Source organism: Embiotoca jacksoni, unplaced genomic scaffold, assembly GCF_022577435.1.
Source record: "Embiotoca jacksoni isolate LCO1_2020_lvr unplaced genomic scaffold, fEmbJac1.0.p SCAF_18, whole genome shotgun sequence".
NCBI classification, from domain to species: Eukaryota; Metazoa; Chordata; class Actinopteri; family Embiotocidae; genus Embiotoca; species Embiotoca jacksoni.
In genome coordinates, this window is record NW_027185318.1 from 321,045 (window position 1) to 335,539 (window position 14,495).

General features: G+C 41.0%; 2 protein-coding genes across 3 annotated transcripts; one reads left to right on the top strand and one right to left on the bottom strand.

Moving 5' to 3' along the window:
• The first annotated feature begins 961 nt into the window (after positions 1 to 961).
• Positions 962 to 7,360, top strand: LOC138199717 (probable histone deacetylase 1-B). 2 transcript variants are annotated; one of them, XM_069151858.1, is made up of 14 exons: positions 962 to 1,076; positions 3,177 to 3,289; positions 3,381 to 3,498; positions 3,578 to 3,652; positions 3,765 to 3,903; positions 4,069 to 4,210; positions 4,283 to 4,375; positions 4,458 to 4,566; positions 4,673 to 4,813; positions 5,524 to 5,632; positions 5,828 to 5,958; positions 6,054 to 6,224; positions 6,370 to 6,421; positions 6,512 to 7,360. In XM_069151858.1, exons 1-14 carry the CDS (start codon positions 1,025 to 1,027, stop codon positions 6,537 to 6,539), a joined length of 1,473 nt encoding a protein of 490 aa, XP_069007959.1. In that variant the 5' UTR covers positions 962 to 1,024; the 3' UTR covers positions 6,540 to 7,360. The 2 variants fall into 2 exon arrangements, with proteins under 2 accessions (XP_069007959.1, XP_069007960.1); XM_069151859.1 differs by having other exon boundaries at positions 6,054 to 6,206.
• A 157-nt stretch (positions 7,361 to 7,517) lies between these two features.
• Positions 7,518 to 11,860, bottom strand: tmem54a (transmembrane protein 54a). Its single transcript, XM_069151860.1, has 6 exons — positions 11,712 to 11,860; positions 9,994 to 10,190; positions 9,691 to 9,750; positions 9,230 to 9,424; positions 8,999 to 9,136; positions 7,518 to 7,905 (listed from the first exon to the last, which is right to left on the bottom strand). The coding sequence occupies exons 1-6, from the start codon at positions 11,722 to 11,724 to the stop codon at positions 7,771 to 7,773; spliced, it is 738 nt and encodes a 245-aa protein (XP_069007961.1). The 5' UTR covers positions 11,725 to 11,860; the 3' UTR covers positions 7,518 to 7,770.
• Positions 11,861 to 14,495: the final 2,635 nt, after the last annotated feature.

The window sequence follows — 14,495 nt, forward strand, 5'->3', positions numbered from 1 at the left end:
CTGAGTAGAGATAAATACTGGGGGAAGAAAGAGAAAAACATCTGATAAAAAAAATCTCTTCCAGTTTTTGGATTGTAATACAATCTATAATTTGTGGTGAGCTATTGATTATTAGAATTATTTTTTTAAATTTAAACAAGACATTTAGAGGGAAAAATCCCTATTTGGTCGAGCTGCTGAGTCAAATCTTCATGTGAAAAGTAATGAAAGCTGTCAAACAACTAGAGTAGAAAAATAAATATTCTAGTGTTTTGGGATAAAGTAACATCAAATGGAAATACTGAAGTGAAGTATTTCAAAACTAAACAAATAATTTATAGGGTTGTCTTGATAATTGCCTCATTTCCACCTGTTGTTTGTTCCATTTGTACAACAGCAGGTGAAACTGATCCTCAATCCGTGTTGATCCAAACTGGACAGCTTGAGTTCACAGAAGTGGGATTGACTGGAGTTACATCGAGTTGTTCAAGTGCTCCCTTTATTTTTTGGAGCGGTGTATTTACTTGCAGGACTTTCCACCACTGCAGGCTGTATAACGTGGGTGGAACAGCATCATTCATGGATGAGTTCCGGAACAAGTATTCAGAGTAGAAAGTCTAAATAGACGGTAAATAAAGGAGGTTCGAGCACAGCTGAGCAGCTTTTACCAACAGTCACCGTGTAGAGGACGGAGTCGCTCTACCGCCCCCTGCGGAGAGCCGCCGACATTACACACTCTACCGCCCCCTGCGGAGAGCCGCCGACATTACACACTCTACCGCCCCCTGCGGAGAGCCGCCGACATTACACACTCTACCGCCCCCTGCGGAGAGCCGCCGACATTACACACTCTACCGCCCCCTGCGGAGAGCCGCCGACATTACACACTCTACCGCCCCCTGCGGAGAGCCGCCGACATTACACACTCTACCGCCCCCTGCGGAGAGCCGCCGACATTACACACATTGATCGGACGCGGCTCGGAGTCTCCGCCTCTGGTCGCTGTCGTCTCCTCGCGGTGAAAACCAGTCAAAAAGGACTAAAAATGGCGCTCACTTCCCAAGGAACAAAGAAAAAAGTTTGCTACTACTATGACGGTGAGTCCCGCGAACTTTCACTTCATCCTGAGGACGAAATGTTGGTTGAATCTGGAGAATGAACCGGAAGTTGGACTTTCTTCACCTCTCGCTAACCTGGCGTGTTAGCTAACATAGCTAGCTTCAGTCGCGCATCCTCTCAGCCGAACCGAACCGAACCGACCCGAACCGACCCGAACCGACCCGAACCGAACCGAACCGACCCGACACATACTTCACTCAACCACCGTTAATGTCTTCACACCGTTAATGTCTTCACACCGTTAATGTCTTCATACCGTTAATGTCTTCACTCAACCACCGTTAATGTCTTCACACCGTTAATGTCTTCACACTGTTAATGTCTTCACACTGTTAATGTCTTCACACCGTTAATGTCTTCATACCGTTAATGTCTTCACACTGTTAATGTCTTCACACCGTTAATGTCTTCACACTGTTAATGTCTTCATACCGTTAATGTCTTCACACTGTTAATGTCTTCACACCGTTAATGTCTTCACACTGTTAATGTCTTCACACCGTTAATGTCTTCACACTGTTAATGTCTTCACACCGTTAATGTCTTCACACTGTTAATGTCTTCACACTGTTAATGTCTTCACACCGTTAATGTCTTCACACTGTTAATGTCTTCACACCGTTAATGTCTTCACACTGTTAATGTCTTCACACCGTTAATGTCTTCACACTGTTAATGTCTTCACACCGTTAATGTCTTCACACTGTTAATGTCTTCACACCGTTAATGTCTTCACACTGTTAATGTCTTCATACCGTTAATGTCTTCACACCGTTAATGTCTTCACACCGTTAATGTCTTCACACCGTTAATGTCTTCACACCGTTAATGTCTTCACACTGTTAATGTCTTCACACCGTTAATGTCTTCACTCAACCACCGTTAATGTCTTCACACCGTTAATGTCTTCACACCGTTAATGTCTTCACACTGTTAATGTCTTCACACTGTTAATGTCTTCACACTGTTAATGTCTTCATACCGTTAATGTCTTCACACCGTTAATGTCTTCACACTGTTAATGTCTTCATACCGTTAATGTCTTCACACTGTTAATGTCTTCACACCGTTAATGTCTTCACACCGTTAATGTCTTCACACTGTTAATGTCTTCACACTGTTAATGTCTTCACACCGTTAATGTCTTCACACTGTTAATGTCTTCATACCGTTAATGTCTTCACACCGTTAATGTCTTCACACTGTTAATGTCTTCACACTGTTAATGTCTTCACACCGTTAATGTCTTCACACTGTTAATGTCTTCACACCGTTAATGTCTTCACACTGTTAATGTCTTCACACTGTTAATGTCTTCACACTGTTAATGTCTTCACACCGTTAATGTCTTCACACTGTTAATGTCTTCACACTGTTAATGTCTTCACACCGTTAATGTCTTCACTCAACCACCGTTAATGTCTTCACACCGTTAATGTCTTCACACCGTTAATGTCTTCACACTGTTAATGTCTTCACACTGTTAATGTCTTCACACTGTTAATGTCTTCATACCGTTAATGTCTTCACACCGTTAATGTCTTCACACTGTTAATGTCTTCATACCGTTAATGTCTTCACACTGTTAATGTCTTCACACCGTTAATGTCTTCACTCAACCACCGTTAATGTCTTCACACTGTTAATGTCTTCACACCGTTAATGTCTTCACACCGTTAATGTCTTCACTCAACCACCGTTAATGTCTTCACACTGTTAATGTCTTCACACCGTTAATGTCTTCACACCGTTAATGTCTTCACACTGTTAATGTCTTCATATATCAAATTTTTATGCTTTTTTAACTTCAATCGCCTTTCAATTATCAATTTATACACATATATATATATATATGTGTATATATATATATGTGTATATATATATATACACATATATATATATATATATACATTTATACATATATATATATATATATGTATATATATATATATATATGTATACATATATATATACATATATATATATATACATATATATATACATATAAACTCCTGTCCTGTTAGATTGGAGAGGGGAAATAAAGCACTGATTGAACGTGTTGTTTGTTCCCCCTGCAGGTGATGTGGGGAACTACTACTACGGGCAGGGACATCCCATGAAGCCGCACCGAATCCGCATGACACACAACCTGCTGCTCAACTATGGCCTCTACAGAAAGATGGAGATTTATGTAGGTGGAAACCAGAAACCAGCTGCTTGGACTAATGACTTTGATTTAAGTAGTTCTTGTGTCTGAGGAACAGATTTGTCTTCTGTTTCAGCGTCCACACAAAGCCAGCGGAGAGGAGATGACCAAGTATCACAGCGATGATTACATCAAATTCCTGCGTTCGATCCGACCAGATAACATGTCAGAATACAGCAAACAAATGCAGAGATGTAAGTTTGGTGAAGTTTGCAGGACGAGCGTGAGCTGGCGGAGCAGCAGCTGTTTTCATGCTGTACCGTCTCTCTGCAGTTAATGTGGGGGAGGACTGTCCCGTGTTCGATGGGCTGTTTGAGTTCTGTCAGCTGTCCGCTGGAGGCTCTGTTGGTACGTTGTCTTCATTTAATATTTCTGTGTTGGACAGTAATCATTCATCATCACCCTCATAATCTGGTAAATTAACTGGAAGCTTAATTGTCTCGTCCTCCCTGTTGTCCAGCTGGTGCTGTGAAGCTGAACAAACAGCAGACAGACATCGCCATCAACTGGGCCGGAGGTCTGCACCACGCCAAGAAATCCGAGGCCTCTGGGTTCTGTTACGTGAACGACATCGTGCTGGCGATCCTGGAGTTACTGAAGTGAGTAGGAAGCCTGGTCAGCAGCTCCAGTACCCGTTCTGGTGGTTGGTAATGAAGGTGGATGAGTTCTTCTCCTGATCAGTCATGTAGTTGAAACGTATCCGAGGACCACAAGTCCACAGATGAAAAGTAGCCGAGTTCAAATAATGTCGCCAACATCTTCAGATACCACCAGAGAGTTCTGTACATCGACATCGACATCCATCATGGGGACGGAGTGGAGGAGGCCTTCTACACCACCGACCGGGTCATGACGGTGTCCTTCCACAAGTATGGAGAGTACTTCCCTGGCACCGGGGACCTTCGGGTACGTCTGATGAACACCACTCAATGTGAAGGGGAGGACACTGGTTTTTGACATCTGCCCTGTTCTCTGTAGGACATCGGTGCTGGAAAGGGAAAATATTACGCTGTGAATTACCCACTGAGGGACGGGATAGACGACGAGTCATATGAAGCTATATTCAAACCTGTAAGTAGAAACCGTGGTAACTGCTGCTTTGGTAGTTGGACTCTCCTTTGGACGTACAGAAGTGCTGATGCTGCTTGTTTAGATCATGGCCAAGGTGATGGAGATGTACCAGCCCAGCGCCGTGGTCCTCCAGTGTGGAGCGGACTCTCTGTCAGGAGACCGACTGGGTTGCTTCAACCTCACCATTAAAGGTGAAGGAACTCCAACATGTTTCCACGTGATGCTACGGTCAGATCGCTCTGTGTTGAAGTGTGTAAGCAGGTAGTTTCAGTTCTTTTTTCCATGCTGTGTTCTTAGGCCACGCCAAGTGTGTGGAGTACATGAAGAGCTTCAACCTGCCGCTGCTGATGCTGGGTGGAGGAGGCTACACCATCCGTAACGTGGCCCGCTGCTGGACATACGAGACGGCCATTGCCCTCGATAGCTCCATCCCCAACGGTGCGTCCTCATGCTGTCGCAGTCACTCTGGGTTTAAATGGAAATCACATCATCTTGTGGTGGTAATGAAAAGCTTTCTCTTAGTATTGTAATCTGTACAATACAGATATATTAAAACACATCTGTAGATAAAACCAATGATGAATGTCAATTTTGATGAAAATCTTGATAATCTATTACAGACTCTTAGTTAAATGTATGATTATCTTTCTTTCCCCAGTTTTCTTCATGCAAAGTGAATATTTTTTCAGTTTTTTGATTATCATGCAACATTACATTACATTTGAATTTGTTGCATGCAAACTGTAAATTCAGTTCACATCTGTCTGTATCATCAATATTCTTTCACACGTTTATAGGACAGTCCTTTTTTTAGTTGGTATTTGGAGAAACGACCACATTGGACTGCACTCCAAGGACTCTGGTAGTCTACCGATATTTCACCTCAGGCCTCTTGTGGGCTGGATGAATTTGTAGGTTTCAATTTCACAGGAATGTGTTTGCAAAACTGGTATAATTACAGGGCTGCAAGTAATGTTTCATTTTTCACTGATTTATCTTCTATCATTTGTCCATAAAATCTCAAAATGTATCCAATTTATTTCTAATATGGTTCTGTACATGAAAAAAGGACCCAACAACACCTCAGAACATAAAAAACAGTTTGACTAGAAATGTATATTGATGTTTAAAATTCTTCTTAACTCCAGAGCTCCCGTACAACGACTACTTCGAGTACTTCGGACCAGACTTCAAGCTGCACATCAGCCCCTCTAACATGACCAATCAGAACACCAACGACTACTTGGAGAAGATCAAGTGAGCCCATACAGCATGAAGTTGAATCTAAATCCTGCTTCAGTGCTTTGAGCACTCGTTGGCTGCTGTTACTGCAACTTCCACGTTTCTTGTGTTGTGATTGAAAAGTAGAGGACTCGACCGTATCATAAGTAGATTGTTCTACGTTTGTGACTTTGTCTGGGTCGCATGTTAAACCTGCATTCTGTCCTCTAGGCAGCGCTTGTTTGAGAACCTGCGCATGTTGCCTCACGCCCCCGGAGTTCAGATGCAGGCCATCCCAGAAGACGCCGTCCAGGAGGACAGTGGCGATGAGGAGGAGGAAGATCCCAACAAGCGCATATCCAGTAAAAAACCTTCCCACATGGTCACAGTTTACTTCCACACTGACCCCAGAGCAGTAGAATGCCGTGTTTTAATTCAACCCCTGTCAACCATTCAGTCCGAGCTCACGACAAGAGGATAGCCTGCGAGGAAGAGTTCTCCGACTCTGAGGATGAAGGTGAAGGAGGCCGCAGGAACGCAGCCAGCTTCAAGAAAGTGAAGCGAGCCAAAACCGAAGGTGAGAAAGAGGCTGAAGAAAAGGAGAAGAAAGGTGAGGAGGAAACAAAAGGTACCTATTCTTTTCTTTTTTTTTATCCTCATCTCATTCTTCTCACACCACATCTTACATTTACATGTATTTTAAGTTCAATCATCTTACATACAGAGAGCACTATTATCATAACTGAGTTAGTTTTATTTTGTCTTTTTTATAGAAGTAAAAGAAGAGGAGAAGGTGCCAGAGGAGGAGAAAATGGACACATCAAAGTGAGAAAACACTGCACGCACACATTGACATGTTGTCCAAGAGGTGTCTAATTGGAAGCGTAAGTCATTTCCTTCCTCTGGGTTTCATAGGCCGAAAGAGGAGTCCAAGACCCCCTGAGACCCTCAGCACTCGGACACCAATACAACAGATCACAATGGATCTCACAATAAGATCCTTTTGGATAAATCATCTTTCCAAGCTGCTGCAGTGGAAATCAATGAAGGACTTTGACCTTTTTAAAAAGGGATCTTAACTCCCTCAAAATGGGATGCGGATCCAAACATTGTAGGTTCTGTGATTTTATTGGACACCTTTTCAACCTTGCTGTTTATAGACTGAAGTCAAAATGAGTGTTTTTGAGTATTGTTTTTGTACCTTTTTTTTTTTTTCTTTTTTTTTTTTGCTGAATCTTTTAACGCTATGATATTTTTTTCTTGTGAACAACTGTAAAAATTGCTTGGCAAATGTCTGCTTTTATATATCTGATGGATTTAATTTATTTAAATCATAGATATTTTGGCTACTCTGTTTTATTTTGTTCAGTCCCACTTTTGTCCTGTGCCTTTTTGAATATGTAGTTTTAGCTTGTCGGAACAATAGATCCTTTTCTGTAATATTTGTGTCACTGGTTCTGCCTGACGAGGTCAGTGAGAGGGTTGCATATTCCTGAATAGCTTTTACGTAGCAGTGTAAGCAAATTACATTATTATATTTTAGGTTATAATTTAGTATGTATCCTTTACAGACACGGACATTTTCCGGGACTCCTGCCTCACAATTTTTAAAATGTTTAAGTTTTCTCAAGTGATGCCTGGTGTCTGGCTCAGATCCCCGAAACTTGGACTTGAATGATCGATGGGAGGCAAGACAGATGTCAGAAGTGATTTGTTGTGTATATATTTGTATTCTAAAAACATCAGTAAAAGTGTTCCACAAAATAGTTTGCGAATGCCTTTTAAATCTGACCGACCCCAGCGAGCTGACCACATGCTGAACACCAACAAAAGCTGCTATAAAAAGTTATGTAACTTTATTCAGTAAAGTTAGCTTTTTCAAATGTCACGTCTGGTTTGATGGAAATATAGAAACAAGCCATACAGGTAATAAATCTGTATTTTCAAGACGACATCAATACAAACTAAATCTGATCATTTCAAACGGCAGTATTTTATCAATCAAAAACAAATGCCTTATTTTAATAAAGAGGGAAATTAAATGACAGCGTTTGCTGGCTCAAGTCAAACAAATGTCTTTTCCAGACATTTAATGTGTAACAGACACATGCTAAACTATACAGACATTCACAGATGCCCTGCAGTTTGAAACCTTTCTACTTAAGTTTCCTGCTTCAGAGCCACTCGCTGTGCTCCGCTGCAGCGCTGCAGTCCAGCAGCTCGTCCTGCTCCACAGCCTCAGCTTCCACATCCGTCTCCACAGGTGGAGGCGCTGGAGGCGATGTTTCCACGCTTCTCTTGATCCGCACCTGAAACATTACATGACGTAGAGTTTCATTAAATAGAAGCTACCTCAGCATGACATAAATGATCCAACTGGCTGAGCACATGTAGCAATGGAATATGTTTATTAGCATGAGGAAGATAAGTAGATGTTTCTGTCTGTCCACACCTGCAGTCTCAAAGGAAAACTACATTAATAAGTGAAGCAATTAAACTCAACATTTATTTTAATCAGCCACCAGGCACAACAGTTTTTTTTACCTGCATTACCCTGCAAGGCTTGTGACATTTGAAAATGAAATATCTTTGCATGTTTTAGATTCAAATATTTGACAATAAAACTGAAAGAAAGTTTGTGCCAGTAATGCATGTCAGTCCAAATAACAATTTATTGGGTTCCTCAAACTGAAAAATTGTCAGCAGGTCTTTATTACATTTACTGTCACATTGCTACTTCTGGATAAGAAGCCAGGTTAAGTCACTGTTAAGTTTGTGGCTTTAGCAATTTTTTTCATGGCTGAAACTCAGAATCAGAACTATATTGGCCAGGTATGTTTACACATACAAGGAATTTGACTCCGGTTGTAGCTTCTCTCTCACCGTGCAAAAGACAAAAACAGACAAACATAAATAGACATTAAAACATAAATAGAAATATATACAGCTAAGAAACAAATACATATATACATACACATACCTAAACAATGGTGCTGATGCACACCTTGTATTCTAACAGTAACGGGTATGATGCAGGAAATGATCTTAAGTGTTACTTTGTCGTTTAATTAATTCACATGACTGAATGACACTCTGGGTATTAATGTAAGAGTTAAGCTGGAAAATGATAATTGTACTTTAATTGTTACTTGTGACAATAAATACTTTACTTCCAGTAATTTGAGCTTCCTGCAACCCAGGCATTTTTGGGTTTATTGATTTTCTGAAATTCAGAGTTAAAATAGTCATCACTGACTTTTTCCCATTTTTCTTTCCTTTAAACTTGTAAATATAATGTATCACATTGCAGGTGACATAACACAGCTATCCACACTCGTGCACACGTGGGTCGAGCCAAGGCTAACACTATCAACAGAGTCAGTGATCTCACAACAGCTTTACCCTCTTTGCCTGGATCGGCCTCCTCCTGCACGGACAGAGGTAGAGGGAGGAAGCACAGGCAGCGAAGCAGCGGAAGGAGAACACCATCTCCACAACGGACATCAAGATGAGAGGCACCCACAGAATGATGGTGGTCCCCTGGAGGACAAAGAAAGACGTGACTCAACACACTTTACAACAACTCAAGTCGGGATCAAAACTGTGATGGATGAATATTTATATTTAACTTACGTAGATACGGGTGGGGTCAAAGGGGCACTCGTATGTGATGCTGGAAGAGCCAACATCACTATCAGAGAACTCGCAGTGTGTTAGCAGGCCCCATCCTTTATTAAGAATGGCTTTTACCATGGAAACCGACAAGCCCAAGGTGGAGGCAACGGCCAAGAGACCTGCCAGGAAGCTGAACACCAAGAGGACCCACTGCTGCAAAGACAACAGCACATGTTAGAAGTAAGAGATATTTTAAGAGGGACATATGAATATGTATCAGAAACGACCAGTGACTCTGCCTTCTTAGACATATGATATTTCACAAATGCTGGTATTCTATGTTTGAATGTATTTGTATGGTTCTTATCTACATAGTTATTATCTTCCATATACATGCACTTAGTCAGAAATAGAGAGCAAATCCTAACTAGGAGCCAGCGAGTGACAGATGAGCTGTGCCAAACAGAAGTAGTATTTACCAGGATCCTGTTTTTCTTGTTTTTGGAGAGGACAATGGCTGTTATTCCAACAATAATTCCCTGAAAGGACAAAAGAAGTTTAGAAAGAAAGACAGATCATCCATCACAGACAGATAATGCAATATTAATACTCAAAACAGTGCCATGTAAGTGTTTACATTGATTTTCAGATATGGCATTTCCAGTAGCACACCAGTAAAAAAACATATTTTTACTTAGATTTTATATCAAATACCCATTTTAATCCAATATCAACTTGGACCTTACACTGTACCTTCTTTATGCTTAAGTCCTTCCACTTACCACCAAGCCTGCAACAATGGCAATGACATTGGAGATGGCGTACACCATCGTCCGGGCCAGAGAGTGCACGTTGATGTGTCTAAGCACAGCGCCGTGTACCAACGCTCCAAGAAGAAAGTTGACATGGCCCACCAGCACCAGCCCCAGGCCCATCTTCATCAACGCCTTGTTATCCTTGAGGCTGGCACAACACACTCCTACAGAAGACCAAATGGATCATTTTGACCTCATGATCTTAATTTTGCTTTGAGCATCATGACTTATGCCAAAATCGAAAAGATAAACAACTAAGTCATCATTACGCTGCAGACACAGACAGGATGGACAGATATTTCCAGGCTGTAAATCCCAAATTACAGCACCTAGAAATTGCAAATACCAGCTGTGGCTGATATACATACGTTTTCAATTGTGACCTGAAATATAGAACGAGAAGCACTCTGAGAATGCAATGTTGTGGTATCAGCAAAGCAGAAAGGAAGCGGGACAGAAGTCAGTACACTGGAGAACAAGGCAGTTATCACAATTATCCACAGCTCCTGCAGAAATGGCTTAAGAAAATGCTGCAGCTACGGTGACAATTCTGGTCTGAACTGGATTGACCTACACAATTTTGCCACCATCATCCACCACTTGACAACACAGCAGCTTTATATATATTAGGTGACTTTCATATGTTGATTATTTGGCAAGTGTGAGAGCTTGTATTCATGTTTCTTCGGGGTTTTTTTTTTTTATCACATATTCTCACCTTTTGTACTGTTGTAACAAGTGAATTTCCCCGAGGATGAAGAGTCTTATCTCACTGTTTTGTTCCTTCTCCTGAGGTGAAGCACCTTCCTACAGAGGCTATGTCAGCCAACTCTGAACCAAACCAGAGCTGCAGGAGGGGAGAAACCTTCACCTCAACGTTTACCTGCATACCTGCACCTTGTCTGTCTCATGTTGCTGTCCTGGCTCCTAAATGGTAGAATGACCCACCAACATCAGGACAGCAGAAACTCTGAACATCTTCCACCACAAACTAAAACCACGCCTCCTCCTCCTTTACCTTGAACAGTAGAACTTTAGTATCTTAAAATAGAACTTACTGATAGAACTTTGTAGTTTGGCTTTCTGGAAGAAATTGTATTTTCATTATTCTTGTTCTGGTTTTGAACCCTCATGTTGAAATGAACTTATTGTAAGTCGCTTTGATTAAAAGCGTCAGATAAATGTAATGTAATGTAATGTAATGTGTTCCTACAGGTGGCTGCAGTGGACATACTAGAAATGCTTTGGTCATAACATTGTTAGTCTCATGTTTGCTGCCATTCAAGGAAGGCCGACATGATCACACATTGTCCCTGTACAACAAAACACTAGGATACAATACTAATATACTTATATTACATATTGTAGTGATAGTAATAGGCTATAGGCTAATATAGGCCTACCAGTGTGACGTGTATTCAACCTGTTCGCATTCAATTATCAAGAGCCACCTTTTGGTTTTACTTTCAAAGAGGTGAAACGCAACAAGGAATACTTTCCTAAAGTAAGACTTAGCAACAGTCAGCAGGACACGTTTTCCTGAATGCAAATAAGACGTTACAATAAATGGCATATACCAAAAAAGCGCTGTTGAGCGACGTCTCTTGTTCCCTGAAGGTAGACCACACCTAAACAGAGCCACACATTCTTCCTGATCATTAAAACACGTAGAAAAGTGAACTTACCAAAATTGACCATTTTAAATTGTGGGTCCCGTCAAATCATATTATTGCGAAAGTTGTATTGAAGTCATATTTGACCGTTTTTTGACACTCCGCTTTTTGAAAGTCTTCGCCTTCCTTCCTCAGCTCGTATGAGCAGGAAGCAGCTCCGACCTACCTGAGCGGAAGCTCCGCCCTACCTGAGCGGAAGCTCCGCCCTCTTACCGTCATAACAAAGCCACAACATGGGAGGAAGAACACCATCCGTCTGTTAAGAAATAATACACCTTTATTCCCAGCAGCAATGAAAATAAGGATTCAGACTTCAGGAATATGTCAAACACAAATTCATTTTTAGAAATAAAAAAAAAGCTAAATTGCTTATCATATAATGAGATTTTACGTTTTCATGTTTTTGTTATTGTCTGAGTGAGAGCACAGCCTGGTTCACATCCGGTCTGGGTGGATTACTTCTAGCACTTCCTTTCTAAGACTTATCAATTTGCTTTTTCTTGTTTTCCAAAAATATAAACAAGTTGTTCTTGGGATATGAATTACCAATAGTAAGGCATTACAATAATGTAATAATACAAACAAAATAACGTGAGCCTCCACTATAACTTGGCTATAAGCTGTTATATGGCAAAAATATTTGGACTGTAGACTTTATCCTCACCATGTCTTTCTTTCTTTCTTTCTTTCTTTCTTTCTTTCTTTCTTTCTTTCTTTCTTTCTTTCTCACTATAATTTTCATGTTATCTTATTTTAAAGATGAAAATGATCACATAAAGCATATTACTTAACAAAGAACAAAATTATTATGCACACAGGTTCATATTTTAGAAATGACTATGTCAACAGGGTACCATAACATTTCACTGACCAAACATAATGCTGACTTGAGTATCTGTAGCACAGTAAGAATACAGCTCAGACTTTTCCCCATTCATGATGATTTATGATATTTTTTTTTTTTTTTTTTTTTTTTTTTTTTTTTTTTTTTAGGGGATAATGCTGTGCTGCAGATAGAGAAGAATGGAATTATTTAAAATACCATTTACCTTGACTATAGGTTTTAAACCAGACCCTAAATATTTAGATGAACAATTTAGTTTGTATTTTTTTAAGTAATCGGGTTTTTTTTTTTACTATTTTACTTTTTTTACTTTCTTACAGTCAAAGACAAGATTACTGACTACACTGGTGTTAAAATGAAAAGATGTCAGAATAATTTCCTGTCAGCCTCGTTAGCTTCATTGCCAACACCTGTCGCTCCTTCCCCCCTCACCTTATTAATTGCACGCCTGTGGGAGGAGACCATTCAGAATTGTTTGCCAAGTTTGAGGTTCACAATGGGGACATTACAGATATTGCTTTGCATTTTTCTTGGACCATGATTTTGCAGGATTTTTAGAAAATCTCATGCCTTTTCCATTTGAAGAAACGTTTGAATTTGCTCCACACGACACCGTCTTCAGCCCCTGGTGGACCTGGACTCCTGACGTTCACATGCTCGTGGACTTTCCCCCCTTTAGGAATGGTCCCCCGGTTCAGGTGTTCTGTGATGATTCTAAGCTAACTGTGCTGGTTGATAAACAAGCAAATGGCCTCAAACTGACTGGAGAGGTGATACGGTTGCTATAGCAACAGAGAGCTACCAAACCAATTTGTCTTCTTATGGTTTTGATCAGTGTGGAACAACACATGGTGTGAGTAAACCAAATTCTTCACTTTTGTTTCTACATCTTTTGGAAGGATTTTCTGAAGCCACGCTGTTTTACAGATGCAGAATGGCTTCGCGGTGTTCACCAATTCTCTCCACTTGAATCTAAAAAAAACTCTTCCCATCTGGTGGCAAACTCCCTCCATAGTACATGTCTCCTGCATCCCTCGGAGGTATGTGGCCTGCATCACCAAAACATCTGTGGCTGCTTGCAGATCATACTAAAAGCTGATGCATGTCTTTCCAGGTTGTATGATCATCTGAACTTCTTGGTCTTGACACCGCCTGTGGATGGCAGGAGTTTCAACATCAAAGCCATGAATCGTGAGTATAATCCCACTGGTTGAAGAGTCTCCTTTTTGGGTGTCGTTTCATTTGTAGAAACATGTTTTTCTCCGTCCTGCAGCCTCCTGGACCGGTGCAGCCGAGTCAAATGTCTATGAAAGAGGCCAGCTTGTCCACCTCTAGGTTTCTGCTAAAAAATAGGCCAAATCATCAACTTTTGTCATTTCAGATGACAAAGCTTTAGACAGGGTTGGACCGGTCATCATTGTGGACAAAGACACTCATCCTATGCTTTCAATCTCTGAACCACAAGAAGCCTCCAGCAATGCTGAACCAAACTCCATGCAGGCCAACGTTCCTGGTCACGAAGACATGATTGTTTCTGGTTCTACTGCATCGAGAAGCAAGTTGTTGTCTCCCCATCAGGGTGTAGTAGTTGTAAGTCAGGACCCAGCTGCTAGGCTGACATTATGGCTACCTGGACAGGTGCAGGATACTGAACATGGTGAACATATCAGTTCTCAGTCTGAAGACAGCCTGACGGTTCAGTTACAGCCGAGCATTTCAAATGTTCCGGAGCTGCAACCTTCAACCACGGATAAAAAGTCTCATCTGAATCCTCCAACCGACAACCTCAAAGGTCAAAGTTTAGATGAACATAAAAGTGATGCTTCTCAGGGGGATCTGAATTCACTTAAAATGGTTTCTGGATGGCCAATTCCTCCACAACCAGCCACAGTCATTGCAGAAGAATTCCAAAATAAAAATGGGTTTGGAGGATCTAAATTTGGCACCGAGGC

Excerpts from the sequence above, each read along its gene's own strand:
- LOC138199717 (XM_069151858.1), top strand. The coding sequence starts at position 1,025 with ATGGCGCTCACTTCCCAAGGAACAAAGAAAAAAGTTTGCTACTACTAT. Across the intron at positions 4,376-4,457 it reads ATGAAGCTATATTCAAACCT|ATCATGGCCAAGGTGATGGA; the intron begins GTAAGTAGAAAC and ends CTGCTTGTTTAG. Across the intron at positions 6,422-6,511 it reads GAGAAAATGGACACATCAAA|GCCGAAAGAGGAGTCCAAGA; the intron begins GTGAGAAAACAC and ends TGGGTTTCATAG.
- tmem54a (XM_069151860.1), bottom strand. Across the intron at positions 9,751-9,993 it reads CCATTGTTGCAGGCTTGGTG|GGAATTATTGTTGGAATAAC; the intron begins GTAAGTGGAAGG and ends TTGTCCTTTCAG. Across the intron at positions 9,425-9,690 it reads ACAAGAAAAACAGGATCCTG|CAGTGGGTCCTCTTGGTGTT; the intron begins GTAAATACTACT and ends TTGTCTTTGCAG.